The 21,673-nt window shown below is 36.3% G+C and overlaps 1 protein-coding gene across 1 annotated transcript in view; it reads left to right on the top strand.

Annotated features, from left to right (window-relative positions):
* The window catches only part of USH2A (usherin), an 844,952-nt gene that overhangs the window by 621,421 nt on the left and 201,858 nt on the right, over positions 1 to 21,673 (top strand). Inside the window, exons 45-47 of the mRNA XM_077157816.1 lie at positions 7,797 to 8,006; positions 9,381 to 9,583; positions 13,483 to 13,595. Coding sequence (XP_077013931.1) covers positions 7,797 to 8,006; positions 9,381 to 9,583; positions 13,483 to 13,595 — 526 coding nt within the window. The remainder of the gene's footprint in view (positions 1 to 7,796; positions 8,007 to 9,380; positions 9,584 to 13,482; positions 13,596 to 21,673) is intronic.

The following is a 21,673-nucleotide window of genomic DNA, read 5'->3' as shown; positions in this document are numbered from 1 at the left end:
AGGCTTGAATCCCAGTTCTAGTATTTTCTAGTACTATGGCCTAGAACAAGTCATTTAACCTTACAAAGTTACATTTTCCTAATCTGTAATGAGGGATACAAATAATAGCTGCCCTAAAATGCTATAAGAGAGATTAAAGTAAGTAATGTATGTTTAGTACTTAGTCAAATTTTAGTATTGATAGAAAGTATTATGCATGGCATTTTCAATAACAGTATTACAAAGATGAAAAAAAAAAAAGGGAAACCATTTCTAAAATGTACACCGTATAAAATCTTCAGACAAAATATGCCAGGCTTTCAGGTAAAAGCATTTCTACAGGGAAAGAAGATGTGTATCTTTGTAATTAGCTGACAAGGCTAAAATGTAGAACTTAGTGAATCAAGTTACAATGGTGGAAACTAATAGCTATTGCATGGTATCCATTCTCCTTTTCTTCCTTTTACTGATGGTGGCCCCCATGTCCCCCAACTTAGAGACCACATTTACCAGACTCTCTTGCAGTTAGTTGTGTCTGTGTGCCAGTGTCTGTACCATTAGAATGAAAAGAAAATGGTTTGGCTTTTAGGTCTTAGCCATAATATTCTGAGCGTTTGCCTCCCTGTTCTCTCTTCACCCTCCCCATGGACTCAGAAGAGAACATGTCAGTTTTATGAATTTCCCACAATGTCTACATCAACTTGCACTCAGTTGCACTATATCAACTACTACAAATACTGTAGTGACTCAATTTATTTCAATTCCATCTCTACCTGGAGCTGGCCAGGATAAGAGCAACTTCTATAAGATTCCCCTTCAGGCACCAGTGTTAAGTTTGATGAGGTCCAGGCCATTTGCACTTCTGAACAGCTGGCTTTAAATTTAGGGGTTCCCACTGCTTTCTTAGTTCTACAGTTTGCCAGAACAATTCACAGGACTCACCGAAAATGGTATACTTATGATTATATATTTATTATAGTAAAATGATACAATACAGAAGAAGCAAAAACAAGAGACACATTGGTCTCAGATGTCAGCTTTCATGTCCTTTCAGGTAGAGTTAGAATGGGCTATGCCCCTAACATAACAATGTATTTTTCTCATTCATGGAAGCTCTCCTGGGTTCTGAGTGTCCTGAGTTTATTTGGGCCTCAAGTGTCCCAGGTTTATTTGGGGTTTCATTGTATAGGCATAATTGATAGAATCAATGTCCATAGGTGAAACTCCATCTGATATGAGATGGCCCAAAGCCCCAACCCCTTAATCACTTGGGTGGTCTTTCTGGCATGGCCAGCTCCCACCCTAAGACTGAGATATAGCTGGCCCCACCCTGTAACTATCATGTACGGTCCTAGGACCTTCAAGAAAAGCAAAAAGCATTCTTATCACAGAAAATTCCAGAGATTCAAAGATTGCTCCCCAAAGGTCTCGGGACAAACACCAGCTAAGCAGTGATAGTGTTCTCAGTTTCAACTATGCAGGCATGGATAACACCCTAAGAGATGCAGAGCCCCATGAGAGAAGAAACCGAGGTCCCTGAATGACTACATGGAGCACAGTTTCCCTGCCAATCTGGTTCACTCACCTTTGGGCTATTATGAAAGATGTAAATTAACTTTTTAAAAAATTTGTCACTGTATTTTGGGGATTCTCAGTTACAGCAGCTTAGATAACTCAGTTACTTTTTACCCATATCCATTTACTTAAAGTGCCGAGACTAGCTCTCCTGTTTTCATAGCCAAACGTAGAATGATGAAAAATTAACACAACTCACATACCATCACATTTAAATTCAGTTTTCTCTGGTAAGTTACCTACAAGAGCTAGGGCACAATGGGAGACTGAGGTAGCTGGGGAGTGCCCTAAATACAGGTACTTGTTATTGACTGATGCAAAACACATGAACTTGCTTGTGAAAAATAAGGAGCTTGGACTGGATTATTGCCCAAGAAGAGGCTCTTCCTACTTCTTCATGTGGGCAGTATTACCCTCAGTCAGTGTGAACAGTCTTCTCAAGAAGCAGTTTTGATGTAGTCAGATTTTCAGAGAAGCACTTGGTGCAGAATTCTTCATCATGGAACTTGGAAAATTGGACCCTGATTGGAGAATCTGAGAGAAAATCAACACCCTCTACTATTAAATAACCTTTGCAGAGTTCTTCCAGGTTTGTACAAAGGAATGAAACTACTCCCAGTGAGCCTCCTAGAAAGAGATTGCTGGGGGATTCAATCCTAGACAAAAAAATTGCGGGATCTATGGTATGGCATCATTAGCTGTAAATCCATCTAGATTGTGGCAAACACAGTTTCTGTAAAGGCCCAGATAGTAAATACTTCAGTCTTTGCAGGCCACGCAGTCTCTGTCACAGCTACTCAGCTCTCCAGTTGCAGTGGGAGAGCAGTCCTAGGCACCCCTTAAACAAATGGATGTGGCTGTGTAAAAACCATTCTCAGCTTGCAGACCATTATAGAAACAGGTGGCTTGCTGTATTTGGCCCACACACTACTGCTTGTTGACCTCTGATATAGAGGCTAAAGATCTAGGGTACATAACTGATATTGAGCTATTTTTTTAAAAGGAAAGCCAAGAAATGATCTCAAACTACATTCCCAGACTGTGTAGTGGGCATAATATAATTATTATTACAGAAGTACTTTCAACTTGTCCATCTTACAGAAGTACTTTCAACTTGACCATCTAAAAACTGGTTTTCTTATTTATTTGGGAATGCATTATGAAGGAAAAGGACCTGCTCTGTATTTGAAGCTTTGCTCCTGCTAAGGCCAAATTTCTGGCCCCAAATTGGAGATCATCACAGAAAATGGGATTTAGCAGAAAAAATCATTTTCAGAGGTTGCAACTGTCTTCAGTTTATCGAGGTTATCCAAATATGCTATAATTAAAGTGGTACCAACTCAGAGAAACTTGTGTGGTCTACAAAACATAGATTACACATAACAGGGTTAGAAGAGCTGAGAAAATATCTTCTCAGTTTATACATATTTAACATAATCTCAAAGAAATTCCCATTTCTTCCTATTGTTTCAAATACCAACAGGTATGCATGCCTTAATCCAAATTATATAAATCTACATTAAACAGTCACATTTTAATTTCTGCCCATGTGTTGCCACGAAAACACTGTAAAATTTTTTTTTAATTAATTAAAAAAAAGTAATTCAAAAGACTGTGTCTTTAGGGCTTAGCCTCTTAACATGGATGGAATCAATTTTATAATAAAAATTTGGCTTTCCAAATAATAATTAAACCTTAACTCCAAATATTTTTTAATACTCTCTTAAAAATCCAAGAGTTTCCAGGCATGGCTATTAAAGAATACATGTATAATTATCCATACTTTCAGAAAAAGAAAATGCATAAATTTTCTCACTATATGCTACAGCATCTATCCTATCTGGGAAATTCTTTATCCCTCTCAATTCTCTCCGTTTCTTTCCATTTGGTCCTCAGCATAATCACATGACGTATGCAGAGGAGAAACAGAGACATAAAAAAATCTTAGGCTAACAATACTACTGTTCTTCTATAAACTGCCAAGATTACTACATATACCTAGTCACAGACGTCTTCAGAGACACCAGCTATGCATCAAATATCATTCCAAAAAAAAACACAAAAATGTTGAGTGATTTGTCGCTTTCTCCAAAGCACTATGTAGATACAGCATTCTTGTTGGTTCATTACATTCTCTAACCTTTCATTCCCCAACAACAACAACAACAAAAAAAAAAAACACTGTAAACTCAAGAAGTCTTAAATGAAGTAAGTTCCAGACCCTCCATCCTACGTTTTCCAATAATTCTTCCTATGTTTTCTATTTTGTTTAATGGGCTTCACCGAGCAATCAAAATCTTACGCCTGAGATTTTTCTGGAACTCTTCCTGATCCCTTTCCAATCTCTCTTGGGTCATTTAAAGACTAGGCTCCTTCCATAAAGTGAGTCTGCCATCCCTTAGGACCTTGGACTCCTTCTCTAAATGGGCAAAGCAGACACAAATGATCAGAGATGACAAACTGCCTCTCAACACCTAAGTCCAAAAATAGCACAAGCCTGTCACATGACCTCAAGGGGCGTATGAGGGGTAGTCAAGCCGTTGGACAGGAAGAGACAAGCATGGGTGCCGGAGAGTGAAGGAGGTTTTGCCTTGCCTTTTACCTTCTGTGAGAACTTTAAAGTTTAAATGCTGTTTGTAATTCTGAGTAGTTAATGACATCATCCTCTAATTTTCCACATCTTTCCATTTTATGCTTATACAGAATTTAGGGCACTGTTACTTTCTTTGCCCTTCTCACCTGCCATTTTCAATGCTTGATTAATTAATTATCATTGTTATTATTTGAAAATGACTTTATACGATTGTTTCCTCTCGGTGATTTCAATGTTTATCATTATTTGTTAAACTTTCCCACTCTTGTGTTCTGGATTTTGATTCATATCTTTATCTTCTGAAGAACATTGTTGGAGAGTTTTGCCAGCAAATATAAATGTTCAATAAATTAGTTGCATATTATCTTAATTTTTGCCTATTTGAGAAAGTCTTTGTTCAGAAACAGTGACTAAATGTATATGAAATTCTTGGATCAAAATAGCTTCCTTCAAAACTGGTAGAAATTGTTCCCTTTTGTTCGGACATTTAATGTTGTTGCTGAGAATTCTGAAATTTGCCTTATTTTTTTTTCCTTTAGAGGATTTTTAAATGTTTGGTTTACTTTTAAACTGTCATTATGTACCATAAAATGTCTACATTTGTGTCTATTGTCATTATTTTGCCCCAAATTATATTAATCTCTTCAATTGTTGACTTTATTTTAGGTATAGTTGTGGGGGTTTAATCCATATATGTGATTATTTATTCCATTAACTTTTTGTATTCATTAGATGTTTTTTATATTCTCTGATCAGAATGCCTATAACTTGAAGTTTCATTGAGTTCTTCTTATTTACTTTCCTCAGCATTCTTTGACACTGTGCATTTTTAATTCTGCTCTTTTACTTTGAATTTTGACTTTGATTTTTTTTTAGGGGGTTGCATGGTCAAGGAATCAAACCTGGGTCTCCCGCGTGGAAGGCGAGAATTCTACATAATGAACTACTTTCAATTGAGTTTTAATTCTGCCATTGCTTTTTAAGTTTCCTTGTTTTCCTTTCTTTATTTAAGCCAGATCCTTTGCATCTCTGCCATCATGTCTGCCTTTTTATGATGCGAGGCGCTGCTTTTCCATAATAGCAAGTCCTTTTGTTATTTTTGAGAACAGCATGCAAATGTTTTATAAAACTTCAATCACATTTTCTTGGAAGTCAAATACAAAAAAAAAAATGATTCTGATTTTGCAGATTCTAGAGAATATTTCCCTTATGCTATGAAGAAGCATTTTAATTTATGTTTTCCTCTATAAACAAGGAGAAACATATTCAGTCCCAGCTTTTTGCCAATGGACAGGGAGGGTAGATTTTATTTGGCTCCTCATACTAGCTATTTCAGTTCTAATAAGTTTCCTCTCTCAGAGGTAAACTCAAGGTCAGTAGCCTTTAATTTTGTGCTGGTCTGATGACCTGAGGATGCATCTTCTCTTTCTTTGACAGTTCACTGACTTAAGAAGAGCCCATTGAAGTTAAAGACCTTATTTGAACAATGAAAACGCATACTCCTATGCATGCACTGCTCACAGAACATCTCATATAATGACTAGGAATACGAAGATATAACATGTTTCTACCTTTTTTTCCTGTGTATTGGACCGAGCTGCAATGCGTAAATGAATGAAGAAAGAGAAGTGTAGATGCAGATGTTAGCAGGAGGAAGGGCAGTGCAGAAATTTGGCACTTGTTGCACAAGGATACTGCCTGCTTTCTGGTCACAAGAGCCTCTCTTTCAAGCAGTAAGACATAAAAAAAAGGAGGGGGGGAGCACCATCTTTTCCTATCTTCTTCAGGACAGTAGATTCTGTTCTATTTCAAAGGGGTTGACCCACAGCAGATGGCTGAGAATGAGCATTTAGTGGGATTTCTTCCAGACATTAATATATGATCTACCCTCATTCCAGTATTTTTAATGTATTTATATTGGTATATTAATTGCAACTTGGAAGAAGAAATATCAGGTACATACAATAATCCAAGTAAGACGCACTGATATCTGTTAATGGAGTTTGAAAACACTTCCCTTAGTATATTTTAGGGCTTGAATTTCTAAGTGGCTTGCTCACTTACGCTGAAAACCGAGCATGAACTTCAAGCCCAGGTCACTTTCCATCATACTTCAGCTGCCACAAATTGAGTAATAATGCCATAAGTGAGTAGAAAATAGTTCTAATGACAGAAGGAACTTTCACACTCACGACCACCAGCGGCTTTGCTGTATTTGACTCCTACTATCATTTGGGACAATATTAATGAATATGAAGAGGCAGTTCCTGCCTCTCCATAACAATGATCTCATTTTTAAATGCACTTACATTTTGTGGCATCAAAAAAGGTAACAGCTCAATGCCCAGAGTTTTCTGAATTTAGTTGCTAAAGTTCTCTTAATATAAACTCTTCAAACTCTACTGGCGTACTGCAGCTTTTGAACTATTGCTAGAGATAAAGTGAAAGTAGTAGTGTGGTTTAGAAAAAAATAACTGGACTTCAGTTTTTATGCTAAACCCTCAAGGCCTTCCTGTAAAGGGGTCCTTAAAAGAAAGTCATACAATTCCAACAGTCATACCCTTTACCATGGCAACGCGTTAGATATTAAATATTAGAGATACCACACATCGGCCACCAAAAGGAGAATATTGCCACCCTGCTCTCCCAACCCTTAGCCGGTGGTGCGGGACTATTTTTGATGCGTGATTTTGCATACAAGTTCAGGGGCCTTACAAACCAAGGTAGTATTTCCTGCTCAAAGCCTTTAAACATAATAGTGAGGTAAGTGACCAGTATATTACTTCGTATCTAAGAAGATACAGTTGGTCTTACGTCTTCTTTCTAATGCATCATTGTGCAAAGCTGCAGAGAAGCAGACATATGGAGGGCAGACCTACGTCTGTCCTACGGGAAGAATGGGCCAGAAGAGGAGACAGGAAAGAATAGACGGGTCTTTTGGATAAGGATAAGGTTGAAGAATCGATTCATTATATTTGTAAGTCAGTAGATGATCAATTTAGCATTCTTTAAGAATCTGTCTGCATTGCAGAAACACAATGAACAAGGAGAAAAGGCTAAGAGCCTTAAAAATTCGAATAGCATCTTAGGATCCTTCTGAGCCACTCCCTGAAGAAAGCATGCCAGATAGCCCTGCCACACTGGCAGTGTGCATAAAAACATATCTATCCAAGCATCTTCCTAGGTAACATGTAGCAAATTTTGTTAGCATGTCCTCAAGTTCCAGGGTCTGTAAAATGTCCTTATTTGTATTACCATAGACTTCTTTCTAGGATTATTTTACTTATGAGCAGAAGTGTTCCCATGTATTTTGTATATATTTTTAACTGGTAGTTTCCTTTCATAAGTGTAATATCAAAGTTTTGAAGGTCAGTTGAATAATTATAAGTAGCATAACAAACATTTAAAGGAAATGTAAAAAATTCATTTTCCCATAGATGGTGAGAGACTATTAAATTAATTATGGAATGGGGAAAAATAATCTTTGCTAAAAAATTAAATAAAACCACCCCCACCAACACATGTATTCTGCAAGCTTTCTTTGTTTTCCATTCTAGAAATCGCTAATGTCAAAGTTTATTCTATCTTTTTCCTCTGAGACTCTCTCAGATCACTCATATTTACAGAATGCTGCGTTTGTTATTAACAGCTATTCAAGATCTGCAAGGTTATGTTGAATATTATACACTTTTTTGGAGTTCTGCTACCTCAAATGAATCTCTGAAAATCCTCCCAGATACAAACTCTCACGTCATTGGCCACTTAACTCCAAACACAGACTATCGGATTTTTATGTCTGTTTTCAATGGAGCCTACAGCATCAGCAGTGAAGTACTGCATGCGACCACTTGTGATGGGGGTGAGTTCAGACTTGAAGGGATGCTCAGCTTCAGAGATGTGAACGCAGCTGATTGATTCCTGTCAGGGTTGAGATCAGTCAACCCTCCATTATAAAATTTCCGGTGTTGGGGGAAGGGGATCGGGGCTAAAATGCTTAAGCACTCACCGTCGTCCGCGAGTGGCAGGGCAACACGCAGTCCCATCGCGGCAGCAGCACACGGCTGTCATAAGGGGGTATGAGCCAATTTCTTCCTGTTCTCTTCGGTGTGAGCTTAGTTTGGAGCTGAGTTCATGCCAGTAAATGGTGACATTTAGAAACACTGTTTTTGTCCTTCCCTCTGAAGCAGTATGCTTTTGAAAACAACAGCCTAGCACAGCGGGGATCCTCCCTGAGTCACCAAAACAATGACTGAGAAAAGGTCTCAGCAACTGAGAAAAGAATTTCTTTCTCAGCCGCTGAGAAAAATTGCCTATGAGTCACTTCGAAGCCAGTTAGCAAGGGGGAGGAAGCAAGGGAAGCAACTTGTGAATCTGAAATGTATTTCGAATGGTCTTTCTAATCTTTTTGGCTGTATAAAGTCTCATTATAAACATTATAATATCATTACCTCCCAAGCAAGGGCTCCAGGTCATTTAGCAGAGCACTTTAAGTGTGGAACCCATTTCCTTTCGCGGTGCCAAAGGCCGGCACCTTTTGTTTATAAAATAGGATGGATCAAAAGGACAATTTTTCAACTAGTTAAGATGGGTTCGGATGATAAAAATAGGTCTTTGCATAGTTATTTCTGACATGCTTGAATAATTGTGTAATTTAACGCCAAGCAAGATTTTTTTCCTAATGTTAGATTTCATCATTACCTATGGTAATCAACATTCACAATCATTTACATAATGACAATATTGCATTATTGCTTCATATTGCTTGAGTTACAAGCTAGGAACGTCAAATGATTTTTCACGTTCCACCAGCCTCAATGTATTTGAGTCTTATTTTTTGCTTAAGGAGCAAATTTTCTTTCTTTCTTTCTCCTCCTCTCCTCCACCCCCTCTCCCCAGGAAGTACGGAATGAGGGAATGGAGAAAAGGCAAATAATAGATATGTGCTCGTGGTGCAGATGGGTGAATAATTTATCATTATACCCCACTGGTCACATTGTATTGAGGATTAAAACTATGCTGGTGGTATAAAGCATTTTACCACCAATCTTTGTGGTTTCTAACTGAGAGTCTAATAAGCCAATTTACAAAGGACTGCAGACTGTGATAACTTCATCAGAGGAAAGCAGATAAGCAGCAAACCCTTTGCTGAACCAAAATACTGATCTACATTAAGTTGAACAAGTGCTTTTTCAGAGACAGCTGGAGTTTATTCAGTTTCTTCCTTTAATTCTAGAGCCTCAGGGCATGCTTCCTCCAGAGGTTGCCATCATCAACAGTACAGCTGTACGTGTCATCTGGACATCTCCTTCAAACCCAAATGGTGTTGTCACTGAGTATTCTATCTATGTAAATGATAAGCGCTACAAGACTGGAACGAATGTGCCTGGGTCATTCGTTCTGAGAGACCTGTCTTCCTTCACTATCTATGACATTCAGGTTAGAACATTGCTTTTTGATGGTATGGGTATGCTAAATAAAATATGCTGGGCTACCTCTCCAAGTGGATTCCTTCCGTATTGGCTACAGATTATTTATTTGGTTGGGAAGGGGAGAGGGAACAGGGAAATTGATCGAGATTAAATCTGTTTGCTCTGGGCAAACACGTGAGTCTCTGAAGAGGAGATAATGATGATATGGAAAAGGAGGGTGGCCGGGGTGATGATGATGCTCTAACAGGCAAATTGAAGCAAATCGCATTTCTACCATAAATCTTGCCAAGTTTGCCTTTTTCATGGTTCTTTTATCAAAAAGAGAGTCAGCCAAGAATGATCCTATTTCCTATTTCTATCCCTAGTTTTGCTATTTACTAATTTAATAGCTTCAGGCAAGTTACATAAATTGGTCTCAATTTTCACTTTTGTGAGGACGATGGGCTAAATGACTTTAAATGTTCTGTCCATCTCTAACATTTTGTGATCTTGAAGGCAACAAGGAGACATAAATGACGATGTGGCAGACAAATATTAAAAAGTTTTCTTTGCGGATGAAAAAAATATATCCATTCATCATTCAACAAATGTTTAACAACCCCCACCTATGTGAGAGCAGTTGCGCTTGAACTTTTTTGCCCTTGGACTTCCTTGAGAATCTGATGAAGTCAGAGCACCATGCCCTGCAAAAATATTTATGTTCTTATATGACAAAATTTAGCACACAATTTCAGAGGATGCATTGACCACCTGCGGCCCAAGGCATGGACCTCTCTAGGTTCTATTGACCTTAAAAGTAGAAAAAATATAGGCAGTATTGGGGCATATAAAAGAAGGAACTTATCCTCAAGGAATTGGGTATCTTGTTAAAGTGCTAAGATATAAAAAATAACATATCACAAGGCCAAAGGTGCAAATGAGTGAAAAAAGTGTTTCAGAAGCTCAAAGCTTTTAGGGAAGGGTTACAGTGTAGTAATTTTTTATTAAGCTCTGCTACTTCCAAAATTCACAAAAGCTGTAAAATAATTTTCAAGAAGATATTTACGAACAAAAATTTTATTTGACCATGGAAAATTTTCACTAGCTTTGTCCATTTAGTAGAGCTCCCTCTTTGCGTTTCCCATCCCTTCATTTCCCTGTACATGTGTGATGCCACATACAATATTATCTGGCTACAACCAATGCTTTCCTCTTCTCCATTACTACCCATAGACCTTGCTTCCTAAGAAAACCAAGTAAAAAATGTCTGACAAAGAAAAGAGGTATATTCATTATTTTTCATCACACTCCATTATTTCCATTAACATGCCCAAGTTATATTAGCATGGGACATGTGGACTTGTGCTATGTTCATGGTTCTTAAAGTAAGTCCATGTGTGTATATAGTCAATAGATCAGATTATAAGGTAAAAATTATACCAAATAATTGAAATATATAGTGTTGTGAACCAGGTTAACAAGGGGAGAAGGTGGAGGATTTGCTGTATCTCTGTGGGAGCCTCATTTGGGGGCCTTGTGGAGAAAGCAGACTGAATCTTCAAAAGGCAGTTTAAGCACTTGTTTTAGGAGGACTCAAAATACAAACTAAGGGGTGAGTTTTCTAAGAGCTAAGCATGCATCTCCAGCTCCAGCCTTCTGATAGTGGAGCGAGAGTTGACATTCAAAAGTGTTTTACACAGTTTCCCAGCGTGAAAGCCATCATTCATACCTACCTTATTATGAGGTCAAATATGATTTGGCTTCATTTAAAATATGCATGTAATTGAAATGCTAATGTAATGCTTTGGAATTAAGGACCTCTATGCTAATCTCTGTAACATAGCTGTTGATTTTAAAGTAGACGCATAGAAATACTCAAGTATCTACTTTTTGAGAAAACATTTGTATACGTCCTTTTATAGTAAGGAACAAACAATTTTAATTTTTGATTCAGTTTTATCGCTTCTTCATGTAAACATGGTAAATCCTAATTTTTTTCATTCATGCTATACAATGCAGCTATAGAAACAAAAAATATTCCCCACAGGAGGACGCTTGGAATATTACTTTAGTATGAACGAGAAAAATATGGACACATTTCTCTCAAGTCAAAAGAAATGCTTTCTGAAGAAATATTTGAATTCATTGAAATGGTTTAGAACTTTAAGCTATTTAGATAAGGCAATAGGGTATAAGGTATAGCTCAAATTGCATATCTCAGTCTTAACAATTTTTTTTTATTAGAGGAGTTATAGATTTACAGAAAAATCACGCAGAAAATAGAATTCCCATATACTACCCTTTTTCTAACACTTTACATTCGTGTGGTACATTTGTTACAATTGATGAAAGAATATTATTATCTTTATCATTGCACTATTAGCTATAGTCTACTGCACTATTTTTTAATTAAAAAAATTAAGAACAAGCAAAAACATTAACATATCATTCCATTCTACATATATAATCAGTAATTCTCGATTTCATCACATAGTTGCATATTCATCATTTCTTAGAACATTTGCATCAATTCAGAAAAAGAAATAAAGTCAGTCTTAACAATTTTAATCATTTTCCCTGATTTCTCTGAGCCTTGATTTGCAAACTCAACTTATATTGAGTTACATGGACTCAATATAAAAATATGTATAAATGTCTGGTATAGTATTTGTCACATATTAGATACATAAGAGATTCAGTAGAGTTGATTCTGAGTTATCTCACTGTAAATCATGTAGAGAAATATTTTCCAATATCCATAGTCTTGTTGCCTTAATTCTATTACAATAAGTGTATTTTACGTTCATCTGTATTTAAGTTATTTTGGATTTAATTAGACATATTTAGATTGGAGGATCTCAATAAAGTTTAAATCTACTTAATAACACCTCAGAATACTATATGGTATAATCAAATGACACGACTTAAAACACATTATAAAAATATGCCTCACCTCCCATCAATTGCAAACTGCTCTATGAATAAGATGGCATATCTACTAACTGCCACGAGAATCTGTCTTTCCTCAGATCCCAATGGGAAATTCAGAGAACGACTTCACTAAAAAGCTCAGCATCAGTGTTCAAGATTCAGTAATATCTAAGTTCCCCCCGCCATTTATGTATTACAGGATGAAAGTAAATTAGCATTGGAAAAACTGCTGTTCCTTTCTGGTTTATTCTTTAATCAAGAGCAAATCAATGTAGCTTTGTGGCGAGTCTACAGGCAGTCTTTTGTGGAATCATTTGCCTCTCCTCCCTCCTGCTAAATGTGTTTCTTTTGTGTTACCTGTGTTTGATGAACCCCATTTCTAATATTTAGTTATTCCACCCTCCTTAGCTTTTATTGAGATTGGTAGCAGAATTAAAGGGATGAATGATGATTTTCTGCTGTGATGAAGGTAAAAATACAATTGCAGCTGGAACAAATGGATATAAAATAGCTCAGCAATGCTGGAAGGCTTCTCTAGGCCTCATTTTTCTTCTATTAGACATTAGCATGTAGGCTATTTGTTGTAAAGTGTCAAGACTTCCAGAAGATATCATCATTACACTACTTGGTTATAGATCTAGAGAGCACTATGCAGTGATAACCTATTACGCTTGCAAACTGTCACCTCCGCATCTTCCACTCCTTGACTGGGCTCCGAGCAGATTAATATGTCTGTCTGTTTCTGAATGGTTGGAACCAAAGACCAAACCTCATTTTAATTACTAAATCAATTGTCCTGAGTCCAATTCTGCACTCTACTCCGAGCTTGTCCCACTGGAGTCAATTAACATCAAAAATGAATATTTATTAAACCCCAAGAGGCTATAGAGCACTATGAGAGATTCATATAGAAATGAGGGTGGGTGGGATTCGGCCCGTTGTCAGTCAGCGTGTTGAAATGGTTGAATTTTTCCTTTTCTAAACTAACGTTTGCAGGTTGAAGTCTGCACAAAATATGCCTGTGTGAAAAGCAATAGAACCCAGTTCACCACCGTGGAAGACACCCCAGACCATATACCAACGCCTACAATTCATGCCATCACTTCAAGGTACGAAGGTTTTTTTTCAGTGCCTCTCATAAACTCTGATCATAAGCAAAGAAAATAAAAGTCAAAAATATACTCTGAGTTATGGCAATCTCGTTTAATAAGTCCTATAAATATGTATGTCAATATATTTTTATATTTTACATCAGTTGTTTACCTTCGTTGGACAAATGCCGCTAATGTTTAAGCTTTAATTTCCCTGATTGCCCAGTCCCACGTCCCATTACTTAGTAATCTGTGAACAAATACTTAAATACGGTAAGGAGCCTCTGTATTTAAATGTCTAACAGTGAATCCTTTTGTGAAGCAAAAAATAAATTTTAATTAGAATGAATACCTTCTTACTTAATCTCTTTGAAAAAAAAATTCGATTTGCATATAGCACATTGCCCCAAAGTTAGAAATATGTTACATGAACAGGGGAAATAATCTTTGAGTAACCATTACCAATTTTATCCGAGTCTCGGTAGAATCCCTTTATTTTCTCTGGATCCTTTTGTTGCTGACAAATGACAATAATTTGAAGTGAATTCCTTCACAGTTCAAAATGAACAACACTGAGAAAAAAGATTTAACATCAAGTTTCTCAATCCAGAGTGAGATAATAATCATTTGTCCCTCTACATCAAGTTGCAGCTGGAGAGAGAAATCTGAGGCTCCCATGTGGTCGTTTTGCTCTTAGCTAAATGAGTCACCCTTTCTCCTGGCACCTGCGCCCCCCCCCCCCCCCCCCCGCCACAGCCTACACTCCCATGACTAAAATAACTAATCTTTTATAAAATATTTCAATTCTGAAGGATCCCTCAGTGACATAATGAAATTTATAGGTCTTTATTTTAATCAATTCAAAATATCTCTATTGATTTGGAGGGTCCAAAATAAAAATAATAAGAAAAACCCAGGAAACTGCATTCTTATCCCTATGGGGCAAAAAGCATTTCTTCTCTTCTTGAGGAATCTATTATGTAGCACATCATGGATACTTACCTATTTTTTTGATGTTGTGATTAATTAATAATCCCCTCAGCAAGTTTGTTCCCACTTAGCCACAGAAATGCGTGTGCGGGCTGGAGAGTTGTCAAACTAAATGGGTACCAGAGACTTTTTATTTATTTTTTTCTTTCAGCAAACACTTTTGGGAATATAATAATGTTCTAGTTTGCTAGTTGCCGGAATGCAACACACCAGAGACAGATTGGCTTTTAATATAAGGGGATTTATTTTGTTAGTTCTTCAGAAGAAAGGCAGCTAACTTTCAACTGAGGTTCTCTCTTATACGGGAAGGCACAGGGTGATCTCTGCTGGCCTTCTCTCCAGGCCTCTGGGTTCCAATAACTTTCCCCGGGGTGATTTCTCTCTGTATCTCTCATTTAAGCACCAGCCAATTAAGTCAAACGTCATTCATTGTAGCAGGCACGCCTCCTAGTCGACTGCAGATGTAATCAGCAACAGATGAAGTTCACATACCATTGGCTCATGGCCACAGCAACAGAACTAGGTGCCTTCACCTGGCCAAGCTGACAACTGCATCTAACTACCACAAACAACATAGAAGGCAAAAGTAATACAGAAACATGTAAAACATGTTTCCTAACTGTAGAAAGCTCCGAGTCTGCTGTGGGAGACACTCCCCTAAACAAATAATTGTAGACCAATGTGGAAAATGCTATAATAGGGGTTGTATGATGTCAACAGCATAAAAGAGAAAAATACCAAATTTTACCAAGATTATCAGGGAGGCATCTTAGAGGATGTGCCATTTGAGTTCAGTCTTCAGGAACTCCAGGAAGAATTACAGTGACTGGGAGGCTGTTGTCAAATTCCTTGTCTGTTAGCTGCCCCATGACTCAAACCCAGGTGAATGGCATGAGGTGTCATGCTTTGCCTTACATATTTATAACAGCTAAAAATAATCTGTAAACTTTCAAAAATCGAACCATTGCCTATGTCTGTGTCTCTAGGATAATTTTTTTCTTCTGAAAAGTCTGTTGCTTATCATAGCAGAACAAAAATATTTTCATCTCTGGTTAAAGATTACTTATTCCCAAACTTACTGCACTGATCACAAATATATTTTAAAAGATATTAAACAACAAGAGGACAGAAAATGAGAGAGAAGACAACATCCAGGAGAGAAATAACAACACAGTTTTGGAAGCAGTATTTGTCAGGAGACACATATGCCAGTATTATAGAGGAATTTACAACCAAAGGGTCGGCAGAAGGAGAGAATGGCATGAAACAAACTAATCTGCCCTGTAGAGACCCTAAGAGGCTGAGGATTTAGAAACTTTAAAGATTATGAAGAAAAGGGAGCTAGGGTAAACATTATAGCTGATACCCAGGGATTAATTGAAAATTTGAAGAAAGTGGTAGGAACCCATACACTGGAGTCTTTCCTTTGCACTGGGTATCCAGGTTTTTGTCTTCCTCTGCATGGCGAGCTCCCTCCTCCAGGATATCAGGAATTTATTCTCTAGAGAAGCTAAACCGAGCTGGTTTGGAATTGGGGCTACTAGGCATAATAGAGAGCTGGGATGAGGGGTGATAATGGGATAGATTAAAACCTGACCGGTGGAGCCCTTCGCTGCTTTCTCCAGCTCTGTTCTCAAAAACAATTAGCCAGTCATAAACGCCTCCAGACATGAAATTAGACTCTCTTCTACACAAAAATCTGAAAACGGCCCCAATAAAGTAACTCCAGAGACTGGCATGTGGGAATCCCCACATAAAACAGCTTGCAACCTGGTCACTCAATAGAGAAGGGCATCAATCCACAAGACTTACGGATCTATAAAGCTTATACTCAGCTTTCTTTGTGCATCACTCTTCAAGATGAAAAGGAGACCAAACTAAACAAAAGAGGGAATTCAGTAGACGCAGAGACAATGCAATAAGAAGAAAAAACAAACAAAAAAACTATAATAACTTCAGAGAGATAAGAGGAGATCGAAAGAGTCAAAACCAGGATGCTTTGAAAAGAAGGATAATCAAAAAAAAACAGAGCTCGTGGAAATTAAGACTATAAAAGCTGAATTGAAAACTTTCAAAGAAAATATGAGGGAATGTCTCTGAATGCACAATAGAAGACAAAGATATTTTTTTTAAAAAGGGAAAAAAATCAAGCATATTAGGAAAAAAAAATCCAGGCAGTCTATCGTTTGATAACAGGAATTCCAAAGAGAGCAAAGTAAAGGAGGAAAAAATCATCAGAGAAACATGACTAGAAAATATCGTAGATTCAAAGTCACTGGTCTGCAGATTAAAAAGTTCCATAGATACCAACATAATGAGTGAAAACAGAACCATGTAAAGGAATCTTATCAGGACATTTCAGAATACTGGTTAAAAGGCACATCCAAAAAGCTTCTAGGAAGAAAAGATAGGTAATCCATACATGCAAACACACATACATACATACTGCAGTGGCAATTTGAATGTCATTATCAGACTTCTAAACAGCAACGTTCATTGCTAGAAGATCTTGGAGCAGTGCCTTCAAAATTATGAATTTAAGAAAAAAAAATCTCTCGATCTTAAAGTTCCGTACTCAACCAAATATTAATTAAATGTGGGATTAAAATAAAAGCGATATAAGACACATACAGAGAAAAATTAGAGATTCTAAAAACTGACAAGAATATGAAGGGAACGGTCAAGTTTTACTAAAAAAATTAAGAATTCTGTGTTTCTTGAATTTGTTTATCTTTTTTCCCTTATACTTTTAAAATTTGTTTTTAAATTTATATACAGTAAAATTCATTCTTTCCACTGTACATTCTATGACTTTTGACAAATGCAGAGTTCTGTAAACACTGTCACAATCAGGATATAAAACAGTTCCATTATGTCAAAGTATTACCTCATGCTAGCTTTTTGAAGCCAACCTTTCCACCTCCAAAACCGTGGCCAACATTAACTGTTCTCCATCTCTATTGCTTTGCTTTTTCCATATTTTCCTATAAATACATTCATACTTTATATAGCCATTTAAATCTGGTTTCTTTCATTTAGCATAATGCATTTAAGATTCAGCCATGTTGTTTTATGTGTCAGTAGCTAGTTACTTTTTGTTTTGTCAGTCGCTAGTAGTATTTCATTGCATTAGTGTACGAAAATTCGTATATGATTTGGGTCATTTCCAATTATTGGTGACTATCAATAAAGCTTTTGTGAACATTCATGTTACAGATTTCTGTGTGAACATAAATTTTCATTTTTCTTGGGTCAGTTCCTAGGAGTGAAATTTGGGAGTCATATGGTAATTTTATGTTTTACTTTATAAGAATCTGTGAAACTATTTTCTAAAGTGCATAAAACCTCTTGCATTCCTACTGGCATCATATGAGACTCCCAGTTGTTTCTAATCTTTGCTAGCACTTGGAATTCTAGGTCACCCACCCGTTCTTTTTTTTTTTTTTGTATGCTTATGGCAGGGTCACATTTCATTATCTTTCCATGTGAGAATCCCGTCATTGCAGCACCATTTGTTGATTTTTTGTTTGTTTTTTTTGGGGGGGGGGAAGTGTATGGACCAGGAATCGAACCCAGGTGTCCACATGGCAGGCGGGAATTCTACCGCTGAACTACCCTTGCACTCCCTCCCACCCCTTCTTTTTATGGCCATTTTAATAGTATATCATGATATGTCTCACTGTGGTTTTAATTTGCGTTTCTTTAATGACTAATGATTTTAATCATCTTTGCATACTTATTTTCAATTTATCAAATTCGATGACATGCCTATTCAGATTGTTTGCCAATTTGTTCATAGATTTTTCTTATTGTTGAGATTTCAGAGTTCTTAAAGATATATTTTTGGATACAAGCTGTTACCAGATATGTGATTTATAATCATTTTCCTCCAGTCTGTGGTTTTTCTTTTCATCTCTTAATTGTGTCTTTTGCAGAATAACAGTCTAAATTTCAATAAAATCCAATTTATCATTTTTTATTTTATGGTTCATACATTAGTCGTTGCATTTAAAAATTCATTCCCCAAACAAGGTCACAAAGATTTTCTATCTTTTCTTTTGGAAGTTTTATACATTTCAAATTTTCAAGTTTTACATATTTTAAATTTTGATCTGAGTCTCATGTGTTAATTGTTGTATAAACTCTGGCATGACACAAGGTTATTATTATTATTATTATTGCATATGAATGTCCAGTTATTTCAGCATAATTTGTTAGAAAGACTGTCCTTTTTCCATTGTATTGCTTTTAGACCTTTGTCAAAAATCAATTAAATACATGGTGTGGTGTATTTGTGGACTCTTTATTTGTTCTATTGATCTATGTATATATCCATTTACCAATATCACACCACCTTGATTAGGGTAGCTTTATAGTAAGTTTTGAAATCATGTATTGTAAGTCCTCTAAACTTGACATTCTTAAAAAAATTATTTTAGCTAGTCTCATTCCTTTATCTATATCCATATAAATGCTGGAATAAGCTTGCCTATATCATAAAAAGCAAAAACAAACAAAAGAACAGTTGGTTTTTGACTGCTTTGTATCTGTAGATCAATTGGAAAATAGTTGAAATCTTAACAATATAAAATCTTCCAACTCATGAACACCATATTTAGGTCTTCTTCCATTTTTGTCAACAGTGTACTGTGGAATTCAGAATATAGCTATCACCCATATTTCCTTAGATTTATACTTAATTATTTCTACTTGGGATGTTATTGTTAATTTTTTATTTGAATTCCATCTGTTCATTACTAATGTGTAGAGAAACAATTGATTTTAGCATATTCAACTTAGAAACCTTGCTTAACTCATTATTTGTTCTAGAAGCATTTTTAGATAATTTTGGGTTTTATACATACGCCGTCATAGCATATGCATGACATACTTTTATTTCTTCCTCTCCAATGTATATGCCTCTTTTTTCTTTTTCTTGCCTTATTGCTCAAGCTAGTTCAATGAAGTGAAAAGGACAAACATCCTTGACTTTTGCTGGGGACAATTAAGGTAGCATGTATAAAATCCACCCTCAGCAATGCCAGAAACATGCAACATGGCCGCCAGGGCTGAAACAAAGAACAGCCTAAACTATAATCAGCCTTCTTCACGGAAGTAATTGTAGTTCGCGCCTAAAGTTCGCACCAAAAGTACTAACCTACATCTGCCCTCTGCCCTAGCAACAGCAGTCACCAATCCCAAATCATCCCTTTGTCCTTATTCACCCAATCAGAGATCGTCACCTATTCCTACTAGCTACCCCCTCTCCTAGAGTATATATATACCTAGCCTTTTCAATAAACTTTTGCAGCTTGATCAGAATATTTGTCTTGCTGTCGTTCTTCGTGTCTCTTTGTCCCATTTCATTCTTCCCTCACAGGAGTTGGAGCCTCAGTTGATCGTCCCGCAGGTCGGGACAGACTTTTTCCCAGTCTTTGAGAGAAAGCTTTCAGTCTTATACTATTAAGTATGATGTTGCCTATAATTTTTTTACACGTCTTTTATCAAGTTGAAGGAAGTCCCTTCTATTTTTGATTTACTGAGAGTTTTTATCATAAATGAATATTGAATTTTTCAAATTTATTTTCTACAATAGTAATTTGTTAATATGGCTTATTACATAGATCAGTTTTCAAATATTGAAGTAATCTTGTTATCTGGATAACCCCCAGTTGGTCATGATGTATTAGCCTTCATATGTATTGCTGGATGTAATTTGCTGTCATCATGTTGAGGATATTATTGGGCTGTAGTTTTATTTGCTTATAAGGTCTTTGTCTGATATTGGTATCAAGGTGCTACTGTCTCATAAAGTGACCTGAGAAGTTTTCCCTATTTTCTGGAAGAAATTATGTGAAAATTGAAATGATTTATTTATCAAATATTAGTACAATTCACCATTGAAACATCTGAGACACGAGTTTGCCTTGTTGAAAGATTTTTGTTCAGAATTCAATTTCTTTAATAATATAAGGTAATTCAGGGTCTTTTATCTTGAGTGAATTTGACATTTTGTGCTGTTCAAAGAATTGGTTAATTTCATGAAATTTTAAAATTTATGACTGCAGAGTTGTTTGTAGTTTTTCTGTAGAGTCTGAATTAAATTGCACTTTTTCATTTCCAATTTTGGTATTATGTGCCCTCTTTCTTTCTTGATCAGTCCAGCTGGAGTTTTATCAATTTTATGAATCTTTTCAAGAACTTCTTTTGATTTTGTTGATTTTATCTATTGTTTTTCAGTTTTCAATTTCATTAATTTCTCCTCTTCCTTGTTTTCTTCCTTCTGCTTGCTTTGGGTTTCACTTGATCTTTTTTTATCTAGTTACTTAAAGAGGAAAGCTTAGTTTATTGGTCTAAGACTTTTCTTCTTTTTTGAATTTAAGTATTTAGTGCTATGAATTTTCTTCTAAAAATTGCTGCAGATGAATCTCACAAATTTTGAACTGCTGTGTTTTCATTTTTATTTTGCTCAAAATACTTCTAAATTTTCCTTCTGGGTTCATCTTTGACCCATGGATCATTTAAAAGTATATAGTTTATTTTCCAAATAAGTTGGGATTTTTTTTTCAGATATGGATTTCTAGTTTCATTTTTTTTTTTTTTTTTTTTTTAAAGGAAAGACAGAGAGAAGGAAGGAAGGATAGAAGGAAGGAAGGAAGGAAGAAAGGGAAACATCTTTTTTTTTTTTTAAACATTTGCTTGTTTTATTGTATTCTGTTTCTCCGTTTTTGGTACATGGGCTGGGGCCGGGAATCGAACCGAGGTCCTCCGGCATAGCAGGCAAGCACTTTGCCCGCTGAGCCACCGCGGCCCGCCCTCTAGTTTCATTTTAAAAATGTACTTTGTATGATTTGTCTCTTTTAATATGACTCATTGTAATGAATGTTCCACGTGCACGTGGGAAGTATGTGTATTCTGCTTTTGTCAGAAAGTGTTCCGTAAATGCCACTTAATTCAATTTGATTCATAATTGTGTTCAGGTCATCTAAAATCTTACTGGTTTTCTACCTGCTTATTCAGTCAATTATTATGAGAGGAGTGTTGAAGTCTCCAAATATAACTCGGATTTGTCTATTCCCCTTTAGATCTATCAGTTTTGCCTCATG

Source organism: Tamandua tetradactyla, chromosome 4 (genome assembly GCF_023851605.1).
Source record: "Tamandua tetradactyla isolate mTamTet1 chromosome 4, mTamTet1.pri, whole genome shotgun sequence".
Lineage (NCBI taxonomy): Eukaryota > Metazoa > Chordata > Mammalia > Pilosa > Myrmecophagidae > Tamandua > Tamandua tetradactyla.
The sequence above is the reverse complement of the archived record's forward strand: the minus strand, read 5'-3'. Positions and strand labels throughout refer to the sequence as shown.